Source organism: Pecten maximus, chromosome 7 (genome assembly GCF_902652985.1).
Source record: "Pecten maximus chromosome 7, xPecMax1.1, whole genome shotgun sequence".
Lineage (NCBI taxonomy): Eukaryota > Metazoa > Mollusca > Bivalvia > Pectinida > Pectinidae > Pecten > Pecten maximus.
This window is the reverse complement of record NC_047021.1, coordinates 11208705-11232956: the sequence shown is the minus strand read 5'-3', so window position 1 is coordinate 11232956 and position 24252 is coordinate 11208705. Positions and strand designations below refer to the sequence as shown.

Sequence of the window (24252 nt, the reverse complement as noted above, 5' to 3'; positions counted from 1 at the left end):
CAGTTTTCGCACATTTATTGCATACAATTTCCATATCGTATAACCACTACAGGGCCAGCTAGGAGCAGACAGAGCCGAAGGTGCTTTACACAGGGAAGCAGAACGAGGCTCTTTAATTACATACACATACTATTTACAATTATATACAAATGTAAACCATTTAATACTTTAGACACTTACACATACTTACAAGTGATCCCCTCATCTCTGGGGATTAGGGGGCGTTACCGTCAGACAGGCTAGTTGACTGGCAACGGAACAGGAAACGTACTCTCTAACCAATTAACTAACCTCATCAACATCAAAACAATAATACTTCTCCCATACAGAGATGCCATCAGTGGCGCTTTTAAATATGATTCCCATTCTAGAGTCGATTGAATATTAACAGAGGGGAAAAGTGTTTCATGATTTATAAAATCCACGGATTGTGAATGAAACAATACTGGTACCTGTAGTTAAGTTATCCAGGCTGGAAGGTGAAGCACGTTCTCCAGGCAGCACAAACACACACGCACAACATTTAATTTGTAGTGCATTGCAAAAAGGATAGAAGATTTAAGTAAATAATTGAAAACAGATGTGCTCAACAACTGCACAAATACGAAATGGCTAATGTTTATACTGGCGATTAAAATACATGTGTGTTGGATATGTACAAGGTGATGTGATTACTTATTATGGCGAGGTTACAATGGTTTCCCATTTAAATATACATCATTATACAAAACTTAATAAAAATGTATTAAAAGACTTTATACAATAGCAAAACAGCACAATATACAGTTACCTGACGAGTAAACGATTATTAATAATACAACGTTTTGTGACGTCATCAATATCCTGACGGTATAACTACTATCACAACTCTGAAAACACGAGAATTAAACATTTAAACAATACAATAATTAAATATAAACAATAGATTTACAACATTTTAAACCACATAGAGGAAACCGTGAGATTGGTATCCAACTAATTAGTGACGTGTTCGGGAGTGTTTATAGGACTCGCACAACTAAATCAGCCATCACCAAGTGTTTCGTCTGATTGTAATTCCCATCTAAAATGAGTTCTTCTTAGTTACTGAGCCAAAGAGGAATTTTAATGAGAATGGAATGTACAGGTACTTAGATTCTGAAAAAGTTATGCCTTTGAAATAATTGCATGCCTGTGTGGAAATTTAGAAGGGGCAAAAACTCGGGGGTCAGTTGTTTTGGGTCACCGATTTTTTTATTTAAACTTCCGGTTGTCAACTTCAGGAGGCAGTGACACTTGAAATATTCCATTAAACCCGTCAAAAAATGTGTAGCCTTTGCAAGGTATGCATCTCTTATTTTAAGTTATAAGCTGAAATATTTAGTAATAACGTAACGTAAATTATTTAGTTGTGTGAGCCCTAAAAGGGAAATCGATATGTTATGGGAAATATCCTACGGTAAACATTGTACGGGGAATATCATAGGGGAGCATCATATACATGGGGAATCTATCCTATATGGAGATTTTACTTTTCGACCTTGAAATAGACGGAGAACCATAAGAAATTAGCTGATTCTGTCAATGTAGCACACTTTTAATGGGGCATAGAATAACAGAGACGGACATTTGGAATACATTTGGGATAGGTTTTTCGAATTCAGATTTTACCCTGATGTTACGTACTAAGTCGATTTCAACAGAACACCATGCCTTTCTCAACTGCTTTGCGATACGGAGTGTTTACGTAAGTTTTGAATTAGTCCATTAGACAGATCGTCTGGGTGTACCTCTCCTATACACGTATTAAACACATACTTGGTACAGGTAGCGCACTGCCAGCACATACCACGAAGTAGATCCCAAAATGTTCTTCATTTCGTAGCTGATGTGAAAATAATGTTAATAATAGATTTTATTGGTATAAATATGAATATATAATTAAAAAAGGCACTATGTAAAGAACACGCATTTAATTCAGTGACACTGTAGACGGAAGTCACATCTACTTCAGTGATACTGTAGACGGAAGTCACATCTACCTCAGTGATACTGTAGACGGAAGTAACATCTACTTCAGTGATACTGTAGACGGAAGTCACATCTACTACTGTAACGCTGTAGACGGAAGTCACGTCTACTATACTGTAACACTGTAGACGGAAGTCACATCTACTACTGTAACGCTGTAGACGGAAGTCACGTCTACTAATGTAACACTGTAGACGGAAGTCACATCTACTACTGTAACACTGTAGACGGAAGTCACATCTACTCCAGTAACACTGTAGACGGAAGTCACATCTATTACTGTAACACTGTAGACGGAAGTCACATCTACTCCAGTAACACTGTAGACGGAAGTCACGTCTACTATACTGTAACACTGTAGACGGAAGTCACATCTACTACTGTAACGCTGTAGACGGAAGTCACGTCTACCTCAGTGATACTGTAGACGGAAGTAACATCTACTCCAGTAACACTGTAGACGGAAGTCACATCTACTCCAGTAACACTGTAGACGGAAGTCACATCTACTACTGTAACACTGTAGACGGAAGTCACGTCTACTCCAGTAACACTGTAGACGGAAGTCACGTCTACTCCAGTAACACTGTAGACGGAAGTCACGTCTACTCCAGTAACACTGTAGACGGAAGTCACATCTACTACTGTAACACAATAGATATTTCACAAAATCTATAGCCGGGAGTAAGTTTGACTTTAATGGTCACTGACAGAAGTCACGTACACTGCATTGATTTATTAAATGTCGAAAGACAGAGGAATGTAGGGGGAATATAATTTATAGAAGCGCTACAAGACATTACGTCAGATTGCGCTAAGGCGTTGTGTCAACACGACCTTGAAAGGAAAACTGTCAAGGTCATGAGGGTTACATTTAAACTATCTTAATAGCTGTTATCGTCTGAAGAAAGAATACATATATATTAAAACCTTTTTAGTGCTCTGGATGTTAAAGTTTCCTGTCAGGAGCATTGTCAAATTTGATTTTCATGTTGTTGTTTTTTTGTTTTTTGTTTTTGTTTTTTATAAAGGTCGAAAATATTAAGACATGTGCTTAAAGGAATATGTAATAACAGTATGCTGTCACAGTTTGGTACCACAACACTCATATGTGATGTAAAACCCACCAAACATTGATAATAACATACGTCGGCGTCATTGTACACAACTGGCCTCAAAATTACTAGAAAACTAGTCCTGAAGATATCTATATTATAATGTAATGTGTAGCGCGTCTATCGACACACATACTACCTTTAGAATTTTACCACAGATGAGATGTATGAAACATAGTACCAAACCACAATATAATAACAATATAATGCATGATCAATGATACCGTGTGGAAAGTCTCGAGGGTTTCCGACGATGGGTAAATCGATGACACTCGGAATCTATGTGAGCAAAAGTCACATTCAAGAGAGTTTTTCAAATACACAAGGCTTATAAACGCTCCCATGAGATGTGGAAGACGTCATGGATCAAAGACATCTAATTCTTAACATAACAATTCAATGATGTTACGTCGATAAAAAGAATATGGTTTACGCCAACTAAAACCGTACGTCACAAGCCAATGGTCTGTTGGCCAACTAGGTACATTCATGATTATGAAAAACAGTGTTGTACGTCACAATATTTTGTTGGGCGTCATGTGTAATGCGTCACACACGTTCCAGCAATATGTGTAGTGTGTCACACAACAAATAGATAACCATGGTAATCACACTTTGCGTCATCGCTGAATAATAAAACACGTGGTGGCCGCCTTCAAGTTATTGAATGTATGGTGGCGAAAACCGTTATAATTAAATTACACATCCGAATATAAAACAGACATCGCGACTTCTGGGACACAGATCCTAGATATAACTCAGGACTGTGATAAAGTAAACTCGCCTAATTTGTCTTCTTTTAGAATTTTTGTGTGTCTTCAAATCGCACTTAATAAGTACCAAGTTATGTTATGTATAAATCAGACTACATTCAACTCGGTCCCTGGTCCTAAAATCACCCGTAGATGTTTCCCTCGACAGCCGCCTCACCATTGATTTGAAAGGAGCATGTCCGAAGTCTGCTCATTCAAGCAGAACAATTACATATCTAATCAATATCACGAGAGTTGGAGTAGTACAAGAAGAACGGTTCCGACAGTCGTAAAGAGGCTGAACGAATGTACAATGCCGCCATTAGTATCGGCCGTGTCTCCTTCTTCCTGAAAACCAGTGGGTGCATCGCTCTGTACAGGGTTAACTTTCGGACTCGATTCCTCCTCTACTTCGGTATACTCAGGCCGCCCACACTCTGAAACAGGAAGAGCGAAACCAGTCAACCTAAATTATTTTCATAGTCCGAAATAATGAAAACAGATATGCCGATAAGATACATGTACAAAATGTAGAGGGTTTGTCCATTGTAACAACTTATTCACCATTGATATCAGATAAAACTATTACATACAAGCATAAGCATAGTTGCATACATACTGCATATATTGTCATAGTCGGAAACTTGTCTCTCTCCTGCGTAGTAAACGAGTACTACTTATAATATATTTAATAATGATTTGTAAAATATCAAAAAGAAAAAGAAAACCCATACGATTATCATTATATATTATTCATACTCTTTCTATATATACTATACTTTCCATTCTTGACTAATAACCGGATACTAATTATTTGAAAATGTAATATGTTATGGAGAGAACTTAAATATAGTATAGGCTTAAGCCTGATGTTCAATCCATTTGATTTTAAATAAAATATGTTGAAATGAAATACTATTGTCATAAACATAGGTCACAAATAATTAGTCGTCAACTGGTACGATTTTAAAGAAAACATTTTTTTAGAGAAACGTGAGATCCTTTGCGGTATTTCCGGTATCAGATGACATACCCATTAGAAACGCGTCGGGTGCTTTACGGTTTATGTACGGTATCAGATTGTATACACTGATAGGGCAATGTGGGGAAACTTTACGGTATATAGGGCAGTGTTGAGAAACTTTACGGTATATACGGTATCAGATTGTATACACTGATAGGGTAGTGTGGGGAAACTTTACGGTATATACGGTATCAGATTGTATACACTGATAGGGCAGTGTGGGGAAACTTTACGGTATATAGGGCAGTGTTGGGAAACTTTACGGTATATACGGTATCAGATTGTATACATGGATAGGGCAATGTGGGGAAACTTTACGGTATATACGGTATCAGATTGTATACACTGATAGGGAAGTGTTGGGAAACTTTACAGTATATACGGTATCAAATTATATACACTGATAGGGTAGTGTGGGGAAACTGTACGGTATATACGGTATCAGATTGTATACACTGATAGGGTAGTGTGGGGAATCTTTACGGTATATTGGGCAATGTGGGGAAACTTTACGGTATATATGGTATCAGATTGTATACACTGATAGGGCAATGTGGGGAAACTTAACGGTATATACGGTATCAGATTGTATACACTGATAGGGTAGTGTGGGGAAACTGTACGGTATATACGGTATCAGATTGTATACACTGATAGGGTAGTGTGGGGAATCTTTACGGTATATTGGGCAATGTGGGGAAACTTTACGGTATATATGGTATCAGATTGTATACGCTGATAGGGCAGTGTGGGGAAACTTTACGGTATATACGGTATCAGATTGTATACGCTGATAGGGCAGTGTGGGGAAACTTTACGGTATATACGGTATCAGATTGTAGACACTGATAGGGTAATGTGGGGAAACGTTACGGTATATACGGTATCAGATTGTATACACTGATAGGGTAGTGTGGGGAAACTTTACGGTATATAGGGCAATGTAGGGAAACTTTACGGTATATACGGTATCAGATTGTATACACTGATAGGGCAATGTGGGGAAACTTTACGGTATATAGGGCAATGTAGGGAAACTTTACGGTATATACGGTATCAGATTGTATACACTGATAGGGCAATGTGGGGAAACTTAACGGTATATAGGGCAATGTAGGGAAACTTTACGGTATGTACGGTATCAGATTGTATACACTGATAGGGCAGTGTGGGGAAACTTAACGGTATATACGGTATCAGATTGTATACACTGATAGGGTAGTGTGGGGAAACTTTACGGTAGATAGGGCAGTGTGGGGAAACTTTACGGTATATACGGTATCAGATTGTATACACTGATAGGGTAGTGTAGGGAAACTTAACGGTATATACGGTATCAGATTGTATACACTGATAGGGTAGTGTAGGGAAACTTTACGGTATATACGGTATCAGATTGTATACACTGATAGGGTAGTGTGGGGAAACTTAACGGTATATAGGGCAATGTAGGGAAACTTTACGGTATATACGGTATCAGATTGTATACACTGATAGGGTAGTGTAGGGGAAACTTTACGGTATATACGGTATCAGATTGTATACACTGATAGGGTAGTGTGGGGAAACTTTACGGTATATAGGGCAGTGTGGGGAAACTTTACGGTATATACGGTATCAGATTGTATACACTGATAGGGCAATGTGGGGAAACTTTACGGTATATAGGGCAGTGTGGGGAAACTTTACGGTATATACGGTATCAGATTGTATACACTGATAGGGCAGTGTGGGGAATCTTTACGGTATATACGGTATCAGATTGTATACACTGATACGGCAGTGTGGGAAAATTTTGCGGTATTTACGGTCACATTGTGTGCACGTTTAACGTGATTGGGGACTTTACGGTATGCTCAGATAACAGATCCGTGTACGAGATTGTACGGTTTGTACGGTATGCCAGCGTAGGACATGCGCACTGTACTGTATATACGATAGATTTTGAAACGCGGGGTCCTTTACGATAAATACGGTATGTTATCTGAGGAAGGTTTATAGCCAATTCTTCACGTATACATGCTTGGTTGATATAGAAAACGTTTCAATTAATGGTTTCATGGTGTAGCTATCAGGTAGTAGTGTAACATACGCCCTCGTAATACTTATATCGATAATGATATATAGAAATTCATGCAAAGAAAGATTGGCTGTATCAAACTCTGACGTCAATTCTAGAAGGGATGCTTGTCCAGAATAAATCTTAGGGCCATTTCTCATCAATACAGATCCCGTTAGCCTATTGATTCTTACTGCATTAGTGAACCTCTACGATATGCAATTCCTATACATAACCTACATTAACTTACGTTTGATGGTCCACGTTTGTATGATGTATTGAGCGGTACTGTCCGTACAGTATAACTTACGTTTGATGGTCCACGCCTGTATGATGTGTGGTGTAGCACTGTCCGTACAGTATAACATAAGTTTGATGGTCCACGCCTGTATGATGTAAGGTGCGGTACTGTCCGTACAGTATAACTAACGTTTGATGGTCCACGCCTGTATGATGTATGGTGCGGTACTACCCGTACAGTATAACTTACGTTTGATGGTCCACGCCTGTATGATGTAAGGTGCGGTACTGTCCGTACAGTATAACTTACGTTTGATGGTCCACGCCTGTATGATGTAAGGTGCGGTACTGTCCGTACAGTATAACTTACGTTTGATGGTCCACGTCTGTATGATGTAAGGTGCGGTACTGTCCGTACAGTATAACTTACGTTTGATGGTCCACGCCTGTATGATGTATGGTGCGGTACTGTCCGTACAGTATAACTTACGTTTGATGGTCCACGCCTGTATGATGTATGGTGCGGTACTGTCCGTACAGTATAACTTACGTTTGATGGTCCACGCCTGTATGATGTATAATGCGATCAGTCCGTACAGTATAACGTACGTTTGATGGTCCACGCCTGTGTGATGTAAGGTGCGGTAATGTCCATACAGTATAACTTACGTTTGATGGTCCACGCCTGTATGATGTAAAGTCCGGTACTTTTCATACAGTATAAATTACGTTTGGTGGTCCACGCCTGTATGATGTAAGGTGCGGTACTGTCAGTACAGTATAACTTACGTTTGATGGTCCAGCCTGTATGATGTAAAGTCCGGTACTTTTCATACAGTATAAATTACGTTTGGTGGTCCACGCCTGTATGATGTATGGTGCGGTACTGTCCGTACAGTATAACTTACGTTTGATGGTCCACGCCTGTGTGATGTATGGTGCGGTACTGTCCGTACAGTATAACTAACGTTTGATGGTCCACGTCTGTATGATGTATGGTGCGGTACTGTCCGTACAGTATAACTTACGTTTGATGGTCCACGCCTGTGTGATGTATGGTGCGGTACTGTCCGTACAGTATAATTTACGTTTGATGGTCCACGCCTGTATGATGTAAGGTGCGGTACTACCCGTACTGTATAATTTACGTTTGATGGTCCACGCCTGTATGATGTGTGGTGTAGCACTGTCCGTACAGTATAACATAAGTTTGATGGTCCCCGCCTGTATGATGTAAGGTGCGGTACTGTCCATACAGTATAACTAACGTTTGATGGTCCACGCCTGTATGATGTATGGTGCGGTACTACCCGTACAGTATAACATAAGTTTGATGGTCCCCGCCTGTATGATGTAAGGTGCGGTACTGCCCGTACAGTATAACTTACGTTTGATGGTCCCCGCCTGTATGATGTATGGTGCGGTACTGTCCGTACAGTATAACGTACGTTTGATGGTCCCCGCCTGTATGATGTATGGTGCGGTACTGTCCATACAGTATAACTAACGTTTGATGGTCCCCGCCTGTATGATGTATGGTGCGGTACTGTCCGTACAGTATAACTAACGTTTGATGGTCCCCGCCTGTATGATGTATGGTGCGGTACTGTCCGTACAGTATAAATTACGTTTGATGGTCCACGCCTGTATGATGTATGGTGCGGTACTGCCCGTACAGTATAACTTACGTTTGATGGTCCCCGCCTGTATGATGTATGGTGCGGTACTACCCGTACAGTATAACTTACGTTTGATGGTCAACACAAGAATGATGTATAGTGCGGTACTACCCGTAGAGTATAACTTACGTTTGATGGTCCATGCCTGTGTGATGTATGGTGCGGTACTGTCCGTACAGTATAACGTACGTTTGATGGTCCACGCCTGTATGATGTAAGGTGCGGTACTACCCATACAGTATAAATTACGTTTGATGGTCCACGCCTGTATGATGTATGGTGCGGTACTGTCCGTACAGTATAACTTACGTTTGATGGTCCACGCCTGTATGATGTAAGGTGCGGTACTGTCCATACAGTATAACATAAGTTTGATGGTCCACGCCTGTATGATGTAAGGTGCGGTACTGTCCATACAGTATAACATAAGTTTGATGGTCCACGGCTGTATGATGTAAGGTGCGGTACTGTCCATGCAGTATAACTTACGTTTGATGGTCCACGCCTGTATGATGTAAGGTGCGGTACTACCCGTACTGTATAATTTACGTTTGATGGTCCACGCCTGTATGATGTATGGTGCGGTACTGTCCGTACGGTATAACTTACGTTTGATGGTCCCTGCCTGTATGATGTATGGTGCGGTACTACCCGTACAGTATAACGTACGTTTGATGGTCCACGCCTGTATGATGTAAGGTGTGGTACTACCCATACAGTATAACTTACGTTTGATGGTCCACGCCTGAACTAACTTGGTTCCAGTTTGTTCATAGGAATAGCCAAAGCGAAATAAACAGTCATCCTCGTCTTTGAATTCACATATATACTCTGATCGAGATTCTGAAAACAAATGCAGGAATAACAATAAATATAATAATTTTGTTTAAATATATATGTAATTTTGAAAAAAATGTTAAAATTTGTTAAATTGGTGCTATTTTTTCAGATTTTATATCATTCCGAATTTTATTTTGTGCTGAAAAATGTTTCAAATATTTTTTTAGTTAATTAATCTGACTCAAGTTCAAGTTCAATATCCTAATCAACTTTGAGTCTTCCGACTGATCAGTAGCAAGTATAAATACATGAAAGAAACTCTAGAACATAACTAATTAGGTTTATGAAATTCTGTTGGCATTAGCCGCTTTAACATATTTGACCTATTTACTAATTCTTTTGTATTTTGTCCGTTAAACATGCTCTAAATTTAAACATGCTTGACTATTTAAAATAATAACTTTTAAAACAAATCTTACGTATATCAGAAAAGTTAACCTATATCAGACACCTATGATATACTTGTTATATTACATAATCACTCAAACACACTTAGAGTCACTGAAATCTCGACTTTCATGTAAGCCTAGCTAGAAGTTACCATGACTGTCGTCTGTCAGTGTTGACATCTGAGTGACTTAGACGCTTGAATGGGTAGAACTAAATTCTGAAACGTCATAGGTGTTCAATAGTTCGTAGACCGTGCAATAGTCATTTCAGCGGTGCAATACAACAAACCCTGATTTGAGATTTCTTTGAACCTTCCTGACTTCGAATCTTAGCGTTGCTAGAGATACTACTTACAAATCACGATCAGAAAAGACGCTTCATCGTAACTATTAAGGTGTTTGGGCGCGTGCAGGTGTTCCGCGGGTGTTCCGCGCCAGTCAACAGTCAAAATATTGACCGGTCAACAGTCGGAAATACACTGATTTACATTTACATGAGTCAGGTAAATATTCAAAATATATCTTATGCGTATAGGTAAGGAAAATCAAACGCATTATGTAATAAAAATATACACTGTTGCCTGATATAGTTTCTGATAATTCAATTGACCACCATTTTGTTTGTTTTACGCCTTATTTTGTGGGTAAGTTGATGTATTCCACTAACCTATGAATTTTTCCACTGAGTGTATCCGAAGGTTGGAGCACACACGATCGTTAGCGCAGTCGGCCTTGGACAGTGGACCGCTCCCGAACACACGGCATTGGATACACTGCTTCAGGTCCTGACAGGCATTCTATAGGACGATTAAAGAATGTATATTGAAAGTTAATTATTAAAACTTAGTTTGGTCTTGGCAGGAAATAATATTGTATTTGTACAATAATGAATACATCCCTGGCTCTGGGTCCCTGATATGACGTATACAATGAGACGTATAATTCAATTCAATGACGAATTGAGGCCTACATGGTGCAACATGGGCTACATGAACAGTGTGTAGAGGGGCCACAAAGACAAAATAATGGACAGGAAAATTGATATTATATCATTGTCGCACATGTATATCATATATTACATATGTGGAGTATCCAACAAGGAATCTCTTTATTCTCTACAGTTTAGTTTTACTTACAGACGGGTTCTCCTCACAGGTCACGCCCCTGTAAACACTGTCTTTGTCACACTGGCAATAACCACACACACATGATCCCTGGTTGTTACACAGGCTCTGTGGGCACAGAAAATAATCACAAACTATATAAGTAAGTAATGATATTATTAATTCAGTTAAGTAGTATTTGTTTACAAAATCTCCAACCATGTCATCTACAAGGTCTCCCTAACATATGATTGATGTTAGATAGGTAGTATATGTGCTCCCTCCCCATCGTCCGCTGTATGATGTACCCACAATCAATGTGTGACTTCCTTACAGCAAACTACTTATAATATTTTGACAATTTGTTCAATGATGGACGCGACACAAACAAAAAAAATATTAACCTCAATACGGATACAGAAGTATAACAAAACCCCGATAATGTATATGATAGAAAGCAAGTGGGCAAACTATTTTCTAATTACATTTTATAGAAAGGCTATCAACATCGACATTAATCCAATAAAACACAAGTACAAAGGGCGTGTTGCGCATGTGTACGTGTCTGCTGAATGATTCAGTCTGTGAAGTTTTTCATTGTGACGTCACATCCCCATCAACACATGTGATTGGTTAGAAAACATAAAGATCAGTATGTACTTGGAATGTGTAATTAAGATAAAAAGAGTTATCGCCTACAGCCTCTTACTAAACATTGAATTACGGTACACAAAACAAACCCACCACATATAGTATACGGATGGGGAGACAACTCCGCCACATGTTATACTGATTGAGGATACAACCCACATCACATGTTATACTGATTGAGGATTCAACTCACACCACATGTTATACTGATTGAGGACAACTCACACCACATGTTATACTGATAGGGAGATAGTCCTGTCACACAAAACACTGACAGGGAGACAGTCCTGTCGTACAAAATACTGATAGGGAGACAGTCCTGTCACACAAAATACTGACAGGGAGACATTCCTGTCGTACAAAATACTGACAGGGAGACATTCCTGTCACACAAAATACTGACAGGGAGACAGTCCTGTCGTACAAAATACTGACAGGGAGACAGTCCTGTCACACAAAATACTGACAGGGAGACAGTCCTGTCGTACAAATTACTGACAGGGAGACAGTCCTGTCGTACAAATTACTGATAGGGAGACAGTCCTGTCACACAAAATACTGATAGGGAGACAGTCCTGTCACACAAAATACTGATAGGGAGACAGTCCTGTCACACAAATTACTGATAGGGAGACAGTCCTGTCACACAAATTACTGACAGGGAGACAGTCCTGTCACACAAAATACTGACAGGGAGACAGTCCTGTCACACAAAATACTGATAGGGAGACAGTCCTGTAACACAAAATACTGACAGGGAGACAGTCCTGTCACACAAAATACTGACAGGGAGACAGTCCTGTCGTACAAATTACTGACAGGGAGACAGTCCTGTCACACAAAATACTGATAGGGAGACAGTCCTGTCACACAAAATACTGATAGGGAGACAGTCATGTCACACAAAATACTGATAGGGAGACAGTCCTGTCACACAAAATACTGATAGGGAGACAGTCCTGTCGTACACATTACTGATAGGGAGAATATCCTGGGTACATCTTATACTGATAGGGAGACAGTCCTGGTCATCCTGGTCACATGGTAAACTGATAGGGGAGATAGTCCCACCACATAGCTCACTGATACAGAGAGACAACCACATGCTACACTGATATAAATAACAGCCCCCTCACATTGTTATATGAAAGGGAAAACAACCCCCTAACAATGTCATATAATAGGGGAGACAACCCCCTTACATTATCATATGATAGGGGAGACAACCTCCTTACAATAGTATATGATAGGGGAGACAACCCCCTTACAATATCATATGATAGGGGAGACAACCCCCTTACAATATTATATGATAGGGGAGACAACCCCCTTACAATATCATATGATAGGGGAGACAACCCCCTTACAATAGTATATGATAGGGGAGACAACCCCCTTACAATATCATATGATAGGGGAGACAACCCCCTTACAATATTATATGATAGAGGAGACTACCATTCACAGTTATATTGATAAGGGAGACAACCCTCATAATATTATGAGAGGGCGGGTGGGGGGAGGGGGAGGGGGGGGGGGCTGTTATGGCTGACTTACTCCATCAGAGGCTATACATCCCTCCGTGATGCTGCTACAGCCACAGGCCTTGCCCGTGTAGTCAGGACCACACTGACACTCCCCACACCTGCATCTCCCTCGAGCATTGCCTACAACAAAAAGATCAGACCTTAAACACTTTACCTTCCCATTATTTCTTAAATAAGTCTATCCACTCACAATTTTATAGATTTCCACAATCAGAAGTTATTCCTGACTTTCCGTTATTCCATATTCAGCAGTGCCAATCTACGTCATCAGCCGGTCCTTTTACTAATAATGCTGCCATTGCATATAATTCACGTTTAGCAGCAATTGGTGTTAAATAGACTTGGAAGCATAGCGAAGGTACATGTTATCTTCCGTGTACTTACCTCCACACATCTGACAGGTGTAGTCGTCACATAGACAGTACTTACCTCCACACATCTGACAGGTGTAGTGGTCACACAGACAGTACTTACCTCCACACATCTGACAGGTGTAGTGGTCACACAGACAGTACTTACCTCCACACATCTGACAGGTGTAGTCGTCACACAGACAGTACTTACCTCCACACATCTGACAGGTGTAGTCGTCACACAGACAGTACTTACCTCCACACATCTGACAGGTGTAGTGGTCACACAGACAGTACTTACCTCCACACATCTGACAGGTGTAGTGGTCACACAGACAGTACTTACCTCCACACATCTGACAGGTGTAGTCGTCACACAGACAGTACTTACCTCCACACATCTGACAGGTGTAGTCGTCACACAGACAGTACTTACCTCCACACATCTGACAGGTGTAGTCGTCACACAGACAGTACTTACCTCCACACATCTGACAGGTGTAGTCGTCACACAGACAGTACTTACCTCCACACATCTGACAGGTGTAGTCGTCACACAGACAGTACTTACCTCCACACATCTGACAGGTGTAGTCGTCACACAGACAGTACTTACCTCCACACATCTGACAGGTGTAGTCGTCACACAGACAGTACTTACCTCCACACATCTGACAGGTGTAGTGGTCACACAGACAGTACTTACCTCCACACATCTGACAGGTGTAGTGGTCACACAGACAGTACTTACCTCCACACATCTGACAGGTGTAGTGGTCACACAGACAGTACTTACCTCCACACATCTGACAGGTGTAGTGGTCACACAGTACTTACCTCCACACATCTGACAGGTGTAGTGGTCACACAGACAGTACTTACCTCCACACATCTGACAGGTGTAGTGGTCACACAGACAGTACTTACCTCCACACATCTGACAGGTGTAGTGGTCACACAGACAGTACTTACCTCCACACATCTGACAGGTGTAGTGGTCACACAGACAGTACTTACCTCCACACATCTGACAGGTGTAGTGGTCACACAGACAGTACTTACCTCCACACATCTGACAGGTGTAGTCGTCACACAGACAGTACTTACCTCCACACATCTGACAGGTGTAGTCGTCACACAGACAGTACTTACCTCCACACATCTGACAGGTGTAGTCGTCACACAGACAGTACTTACCTCCACACATCTGACAGGTGTAGTCGTCACACAGACAGTACTTACCTCCACACATCTGACAGGTGTAGTGGTCACACAGACAGTACTTACCTCCACACATCTGACAGGTGTAGTGGTCACACAGACAGTACTTACCTCCACACATCTGACAGGTGTAGTGGTCACACAGACAGTACTTACCTCCACACATCTGACAGGTGTAGTGGTCACACAGACAGTACTTACCTCCACACATCTGACAGGTGTAGTGGTCACACAGACAGTACTTACCTCCACACATCTGACAGGTGTAGTGGTCACACAGACAGTACTTACCTCCACACATCTGACAGGTGTAGTGGTCACACAGACAGTACTTACCTCCACACATCTGACAGGTGTAGTGGTCACACAGACAGTACTTACCTCCACACATCTGACAGGTGTAGTGGTCACATAGACAGTACTTACCTCCACACACCTGACAGGTGTAGTGGTCACACAGACAGTACTTACCTCCACACACCTGACAGGTGTAGTGGTCACACAGACAGTACTTACCTCTACACATCTGACAGGTGTAGTGGTCACACAGACAGTACTTACCTCCACACATCTGACAGGTGTAGTCGTCACACAGACAGTACTTACCTCCACACATCTGACAGGTGTAGTGGTCACACAGACAGTACTTACCTCCACACATCTGACAGGTGTAGTGGTCACACAGACAGTACTTACCTCCACACATCTGACAGGTGTAGTGGTCACACAGACAGTACTTACCTCCACACATCTGACAGGTGTAGTCGTCACACAGACAGTACTTACCTCCACACATCTGACAGGTGTAGTGGTCACACAGACAGTACTTACCTCCACACATCTGACAGGTGTAGTGGTCACACAGACAGTACTTACCTCCACACATCTGACAGGTGTAGTGGTCACACAGACAGTACTTACCTCCACACATCTGACAGGTGTAGTGGTCACACAGACAGTACTTACCTCCACACATCTGACCCATGTAGAAGGGACAGGTGTAGTCGTCACACTCGCAGTACTCCCCGCTGAATTTGTCCGGGCGTCTCTGTAATCAAGCATTTAGTGGTCAGTTTCTAGTGTTTAGCAGGGTAATATAAGTATAGGCAAACACAATTAGGTTGGAATTGATAACCAAAAAGAGATGACAATTAGTGAAAACGTTTAAAACATAAACTTTATCAAATTGATGAAGTGAAGAGTACAAATCTGGTTGTTGGCCGCGTTCTCCATATATCAAATTGAAATCCAGGTAGGTTATTTTAGACGTTTTGCACGGGGTACATCAATATCAAATTGTTAATAACGGTTCCAACTGCTTTTGGCGACATTTCAAAAAGATGGTTTGGTGTTATATACTTTCTTAGTATTTATATTTGGACCTAGATCGGTTTGTAATGTACTCTCCTGATTTAGAAGAAGAGGTATCTCTGTATTGTTGTGGCGTGTGGGGCTCATTGGAAACCCTAAATAATACACATGGCTGAGACCGAGAGTGGAAAAATCTAGAGAAATCCAAATTATGTGAAAGTTGGATCAAAATATGTAACGCAAGAAAACGCCACGTGCTATATCTGTCTGTAATGCATTAAGGTAGAAATCCATGTTGGTAATTAATAATGCTTAATAATCCGGAAAATAAGTATACCTTAAGATATATTCCAATACCTTATAAAACCTGGAAAAAATAGAATTGTGAGAAGTAAGGAAACATCCTTCTTATTATGTTTTAAGGAAGGCGGCTACAGCAATCCTGATGATCCCTAACATTCACTGGACTATTGTTTACCAAACGTCTTTGTCTATATGGGCTGTGCAGAGGTATAAGCTTGGAAGTCTTTTCTTACATCGGGCAGTTTGACGGCGAGAGATTTTGTCTGTTTCGGTTTTTGTTGAGACAGGCTACACGTTACAAACTGGAAACGAAACCTGTGAAGGTGTTTCTGTATATATACAATGTACTAACCTGACGGGGTATCGATCTGTGTGTAATAATATAATATTGTAAATCACTTTACATTACAACTATCAGGTATCGATCTGTGTGTAATAACATAATATTGTAAATCACTTTACATTACACACTTTACATTATAACTATCAGGTATCGATCTGTGTGTAATAACATAATATTGTAAATCACTTTACATTATAACTATCAGGTATCGATCTGTGTGTAATAACATAATATTGTAAATCACTTTACATTACACACTTTACATTATAACTATCAGGTATCGATCTGTGTGTAATAACATAATATTGTAAATCACTTTACATTATAACTACATGTATCAGGTATCGATCTGTGTGTAATAGCATAATATTGTAAATCACTTTACATTATAACTATCAGGTATCGATCTGTGTGTAATAATATAATATTGCAAATCACTTTACGTTACAACTATCAGGTATCGATCTGTGTGTCATAATATAATATTGCAAATCACTTTACGTTACAACTATCAGGTATCGATCTGTGTGTAATAACATAATATTGTAAATCACTTTACATTATAACTATCAGGTATCGATCTGTGTGTAATAACATAATATTGTAAATCACTTTACATTACAACTATCAGGAACAAAACGGTGACTCTTTGGTATAAACACAAAAAGTACATTTCACTCGTGCATAACTAAATCGTGCAAACGAGATATTCCTACGCGGTCAAATGGACAGATGGATGGGGAGACAAGAATGTCTAAACTTTCCCGAAGCACCTGTCTTGAGAAACAAAATGCACTGCTGACAATGATGGTGATTAATAATAATATGTGCGTTACAGATATAGGGCGCGTGGATAAAAAGAGTAAAACGTCATTGGTATTTTCTTTGACTACTGGGTACCCGATGTCAGATATATGATTTATACTATACTATAATATATATGCACGTGTACATGCATATGTAACCCTATGAGACAATGCAAGTTAACCAAATCTTGAACATGGTGAGTCATTACTCGTCAAAATTGCACAAAACCGAAAATCACACAATGCGATGACTTTTCCTGTATGTGCTAGGTCACACAAAATGTGTAACTTTAAAGCAGAGCCTGACATCTTACATATCTTTTAGGAATAAACATCTCTAAGTGACAACTTAACTTCCCCGGAAACATAACCAGACACGGATCTTGGTGTGACGGAATGTGACGGAATGTAACGGAACGTCACGAGATGTCACGACCTGGGCGAGAATGGACCAAGACATTCCGCTATTATATAGACATCTGGGAAACATTGTTCCGACATTAGAGGACCACAGGACGTAGTGATGGGAATGATGTCTGGGTGAGGTACAGCTTTAAGAGTCGTCACGGCCTGGTGTCGCCCTCGGCTTAGCAGATAATCAGCTACGTACACCCCTAACATACTGGTACAACAATGGGTCATAAAAGGAGACATTTCAGGAAAAATGAGGCTTCAAAAACACCCATTACCATTAATAATGTAGGGATTGTCTAATAGTGATAGTCCAGTCGATGTGCATGACATCATACAATGCACGTGCATCACTATATAAACCTTACCATTTACATGGCAGGATACGGCCAAAACCAATCAGTTAATAATTACTAGATAACCATAAGTCGTACATGTATATTGTGAAAGTGGGAAGAATGCCATTTTCCTTTCAGCAATAGCTACATAGTTTGTTATGACATACATTACACGTACTTGTCCTACACTATGTCTGTGACCTTTACAGCCCTTATCGTAATGTGTTGCCTACTGAGATTGTGTCTGCCATGGAATTGTGAAAGTCATCATGTCCATAGCAATCATATCGGAACCATGACATATACTCATCACAAAGAAATACAGAATCATTCTACGATATAAAAGGAAATACCTGCTACCTCGGATTGCCCGTAGCCTGGGTACATAAAATGAGGCAACAGCTGCCGACATTTGGACTGTTTGATGTCACGTGACTTCACCAGACAGACTCGTGCCTCTGGATAGTTATATTTTACCAATTTAATTGAAAATGGTCGTGTTTCAGTTTTCCGGAGTTAAGTGCCAAGGCAACATCAGTAAATTATGGATCGTGTATTTTTGACAGAAATGGGATTGTATGGCGTGTTTGAACGGCGAAAACAGCCGTAATGGAAAAGATCACTTCCGTTTTCTTCTGAGTAAAATTGTATATCTAACGTTTATATTCTCCGTATTAACAACATACACGTGAAATATTTGATAAAACTGGAAAGTATCCAACACAAAACTTGTAACATGATTGTCAATGTTTACAGTTATTGTGTAAATTAAAACGTATTAAAGTTCACTCCGCTATCATATCATCCGGATGTTTTAACTTTAAATCGACACATTCAGAATCACCTTTAGTATGTATCATTGTTCAACGATATACCCTGTAATGATAAACTAAAGACGAATTCTTTATTCAGCTACATACTTGAGAGTACTTTCGTAAGGCACTGTGTCAGACACCAGTAAGAGAGTTCCAAAATGTAAGTAGAACCGTATTATTAACTATAAACCGATAAAACGAGGATCACATATACCCAAAGTAAATATGTACACAGGAGCACTATAAAAGTACGAGGAAATAAGGGTCATGTGTTCCGTAAGAGTGAGCGTCTCCAGCTTCATCGATGACATCAGCTATGCAAATATATGTCATCACGACCACAGTAACAACTGAGCCATCAGGCAGTAGTTGCCTGTGATATCGCAGTGACATCTAAACAACACTCCCATGGCCTTCATAAAACAGCTACATTTCCTGAAACCACGTGTGGTACTTTTTTCCTGCTAGTAGTCGATACCTCTCATAGAAACCGTGCTATAGTATATGGTGACATGTAAACAGCATAGGTACACAGTATGAAAGTGAAGCAACGTGTATCACACAACATATATGCTGTCCGATCGAGGTAAGCGGCTGGTAAAGAGGACACTTTGATTTCAAGTTCTTTAGGGTTCAGTCGAACGACATGGTCAATACATTTGTTGTTATTTAAGACAACACATTGCCAGTTACATAAATAAGGTAGGTCCACATCTTAACCATTAGTCAGTTATATGAGGTTAATAATACTGGAGCATGATTAACTAATATTTTGTCTTTTGAAAATTGATAATTATATGTGTAGGTAGGCTTTCTTTGGTTATCAGTAGTAGCATGTCAACTGACCATGTAAAATACTTACAGATCGTCGTCGGGCGCATTCACACCGCCCACCCACACACTGACCGCGTCCGGAACATACCATCTCTACCGACCTGTAATGCAAAAATTTCAAATCAAAACATCATTTCTGCCCATTGACCTTAAATTGCAATCTTGACCTTAAATCAATCAAGTTGGTACAATGTAATTAAGTATGTATGGCCACTCGACATGCGGACAGAATGTCCAAGGTCATTCACCAATTCAAATAATTCGTGAAGACCATATAGCTAATACATTTTAATGACATGTATTTCACAGGATACGCCTTATCTGTTGATGACAACCCACAGCAATGGTAGCCACGTGGTGTCAGATGATATCGTTAACGCATATATATCCCGACCTGACCACATGTGCTGAAAAGTGGATTTCAAGACATGTTAAGATTAAAATGTTTTGTTTTTAAGATCCCAACCTGGACTTAGACATCAGATATGATTCAGACAGGCAGCTGGCCGCGTGTGGAGTGGAATGTCGGGGTCGACCCGAGAACGATTCTTTTTGTGAATAACACATTTTATCTGCTGCAAAAGCTGCATTTTCTGACAGGAAGTGAATAAATTTTAAAACAAAAAAGTAAACGATACCGAAATGTCAAGCCCTGCTTAGTAACATTTAACACAAACATTTCACTACAAAAACAATCTTCACAGATTCAGGGAACACGTGGCACAGCCGCTGGAAGTACGCATGATTTGTCAGATACGGGACAGAGCAACGCTGAACAGTCCTCCAGAAATATGAGCCGTTCAGACCTATAGTTTTGTGATTTCCAATTATATGTGGATGTCATTATACGATTTCCCGTTGGTGAGATCCTGGTTTTACACACGACGGCCGCGGACCACCATGTTTACTGTATGTCTTCAGTACGGTAGTTAGTTATCTATTGTTCCGGTTGTTACTAGGGTGGCCTAACGTAAGTTTGTCAGTTTATGAATTGGTTTGTCAAGTCTGTTGCAGTACGGCCTTTGTTTCACGTTACTTGAAACTACAAAAATAGCTCTATTAACCAAGCTGTGGAATCTGTATGGCGTATTTATGTACTTATGCCCATATATGCCTAATAAAGACGAAACAGTTGTATGATGTTTTTGACAGAATACTACATTTGGTTTTGTATTGTTTAACGTCATATACTTTGAGAGGCTGAAGTATGTTAATGTTTGTCTCCTAATAAAAGTGCGGTACTTATGCCGACTTTATAGTGTTACCTCACTGAAGTACAATACCAAAGTCACCCAGCAGGATACCCCACCCAGTCAAGTTATATTGACAACCGACGAACCAGTCGTTCATAAAAAAGCTGCGCGTAAAGTAGTTGTAAATCAATTATGCCACATTTAGACCCTGATATGTCTCAGCGACTGCGTCCAAAGCCTTCATCACAGGGGTCAACCACAGGTCATCAGGGTATCACAGGGGCCAACCACAGGTCATCAGGGTATCACAGGGGCCAACCACAGGTCAAAAGTGAGGAAGTGTCAAGGCAGATATCAGGGTATCACAGGGGCGGCCAACTACAGGTCATCAGGGTACCCCAGGGGCCAACTACAGGTCATCAGGGTATCACAGGGGGCAACCACAGGTCATCAGGGTATCACAGGGGCCAACCACAGGTCATCAGGGTATCACAGGGGCCAACCACAGGTCATCAGGGTATCACAGGGGCCAACCACAGGTCATCAGGGTATCACAGGGGCCAACCACAGGTCAAAAGTTAGGAAGTGTCAAGGCAGATATCAGGGTATCACAGGGGCGGCCAACTACAGGTCATCAGGGTATCACAGGGGCCAACTACAGGTCAAAAGTGAGGAAGTGTCAATGCAGACATCAGGGTATCACAGGGGCCAACTACAGGTCAAAAGTGAGGAAGTGTCAAGGCAGATATCAGGGTATCACAGGGGCGGCCAACTACAGGCCATCAGGGTATCACAGGGGCCAACTACAGGTCAAAAGTGAGGAAGTGTCAATGCAGACATCAGGGTATTACAGGGGCCAACTACAGGTCAAAAGTGAGGAAGTGTCAAGGCAGATATCAGGGTATCACAGGGGCGGCCAACTACAGGCCATCAGGGTATCACAGGGGCCAACTACAGGTCAAAAGTGAGGAAGTGTCAATGCAGACATCAGGCTATTACAGGGGGCAACTACAGGTCAAAAGTGAGGAAGTGCCAAGGCAGACATCAGGGTATTACAGGGGCCAACTACAGGTCATCAGGGTATTACAGGGGCCAACTACAGGTCAAAAGTGAGGAAGTGTCAAGGCAGACATCCGGGTATCACAGGGGCCAACTACGGGTCAAAAGTGAGGAAGTGTCAAGGTAGACATTAGGGTACCACAGGGGCCAACTACAGGTCAAACGTCAGGAAGTTTAAAGGCAGACATCCGGGTATCACAGGGGCCAACTACAGGTCAAAAGTGAGGAAGTGTCAAGGTAGACATTGGGGTACCACAGGGGCGGCCAACCACAGGTCAAAAGTGAGGTATTGTCAAGGTAGACATTAGGGTACCACCGGGGCCAACCACAGGTCAAAAGTGAGGTATTATCAAGGTAGACATTAGGGTACCACAGGGGCCAACCACAGGTCAAAAGTGAGGAAGTGTCAAGGCAGACATTAGGGCCAGTGATTTAGGAATATAACTGTTGTATAGTATTATTACGTACATTGTTATTGATTTGTTTGACGTTTGTAAGGCCCATACCTTACTCCGCCCGATACTTACGTATGGGGATTGATACAGGATAACTCAAGTGATGGGTCGAGTTTACTGCAGTCGTAACCGCTGTATCCTGGAAAGCAGGCACACAGACCTTTTACCAATTCGCCCTGGTTAGAACATTGTGGTGACCTCCTCTGTAATAGAACATGTGCGATATTACCGCCCTATCGATATCTACTTATTTAACGTTTATCGTTTAATGAAACATATATATATAATTAAAAAGGTGAACACAGAGGAGTTATAATTCAAAACCGAGGTGAACAAATGTAGCCGTAAAAGGAAAACTGGATATTACAAGATATTACTGAATCCTAAAACCCGAGAATTAAATAATTTCCCGTTGCTAAGTTACAGACATTTGCCTTTTCTCGTTCCAACATACATGTAGTTTACGACGACAGCGACGACACCGATGTACAGAGCCACTAACAATGTCCAGCACAAGACTTATCAGCACTTGTCGAATATTTTCTGTTTTACATTTCTGATTACTTTGAAATGAGATTAGACAGAATAAAACACACTTTATATCTTTAACATTTGATGTTAATCTCCAAAGAAACGTTTTACTATATACAGTGAGCTAAATCCTAGTGTGTGCTGAGCGTATCAACACAAACCAACTGTAACGCTTCTGATTCATACAAACATCAGGTTATTATCTTTATGTTTTCGAGAAATAAAAATGAAGTCATATTTTTGGATATATTCCAGATAGTAAGTGATGGAGGCGAGTAAGTCGCTGTAGGAACAAGTTTATCATAAGGTACTGACTGTGATCAGATAGGCCGTATAATTGTGAGATAGCGCGACATAGTCCTATAACAGAGATGTAGTTACCAGGACATGGACCTTTAAGTAGATCAACAAGGAACTGAGTACTGGTCTTACTGCAAGAATATTTCCTGGTCCAATTAAGATTGGAATTGAAGGGAAATATTGTTGTCGAATGAACTCAGAAAATAAAAGGCGTTTACAGAAATGACCTCCCTTTTCACTGTTACATTCCCTTCTCACACATGAAGCGTATTGACGTAATAAACTATTTCAACTCATTCTCATCGGTCTATCACCAGTTACATACTCATCTATATTTCCGGCCCATTTCATCAAACCCAGTTACTAAATAAACTGTTATATCCTTATCATAAACACTGTGGAAGAAATTGAACCGGAAGTGAATAATCAAACAACATGGCCAAAGACAATACTTAACGCCGGGTCACTTAGTTCACTCTACATGTATGTCTATTGTATGTGAATACTTACGGCAGTACTTTGACTTCTGTAACCTACAACAAGAAAACATCATTATTTATCACCGGTAAG

At 40.6% G+C, this 24252-nt stretch overlaps 1 protein-coding gene across 2 annotated transcripts in view; it reads right to left on the bottom strand.

The window, feature by feature from the left end:
• LOC117331594 (integrin beta-3-like) overlaps positions 1-24252 on the bottom strand; it is a 51168-nt gene continuing 26916 nt past the window's right edge. For both annotated transcript variants that reach the window (XM_033890399.1, XM_033890400.1), the window contains 9 exons: positions 24193-24215; positions 22924-23054; positions 20173-20245; positions 15950-16031; positions 13420-13529; positions 11245-11340; positions 10776-10905; positions 9609-9722; positions 1-4314 (listed from right to left, as the gene is read on the bottom strand). In XM_033890399.1, the coding sequence (XP_033746290.1) occupies positions 4124-4314; positions 9609-9722; positions 10776-10905; positions 11245-11340; positions 13420-13529; positions 15950-16031; positions 20173-20245; positions 22924-23054; positions 24193-24215 (950 nt within the window). In that variant the 3' untranslated portion in view covers positions 1-4123. The remainder of the gene's footprint in view (positions 4315-9608; positions 9723-10775; positions 10906-11244; positions 11341-13419; positions 13530-15949; positions 16032-20172; positions 20246-22923; positions 23055-24192; positions 24216-24252) is intronic.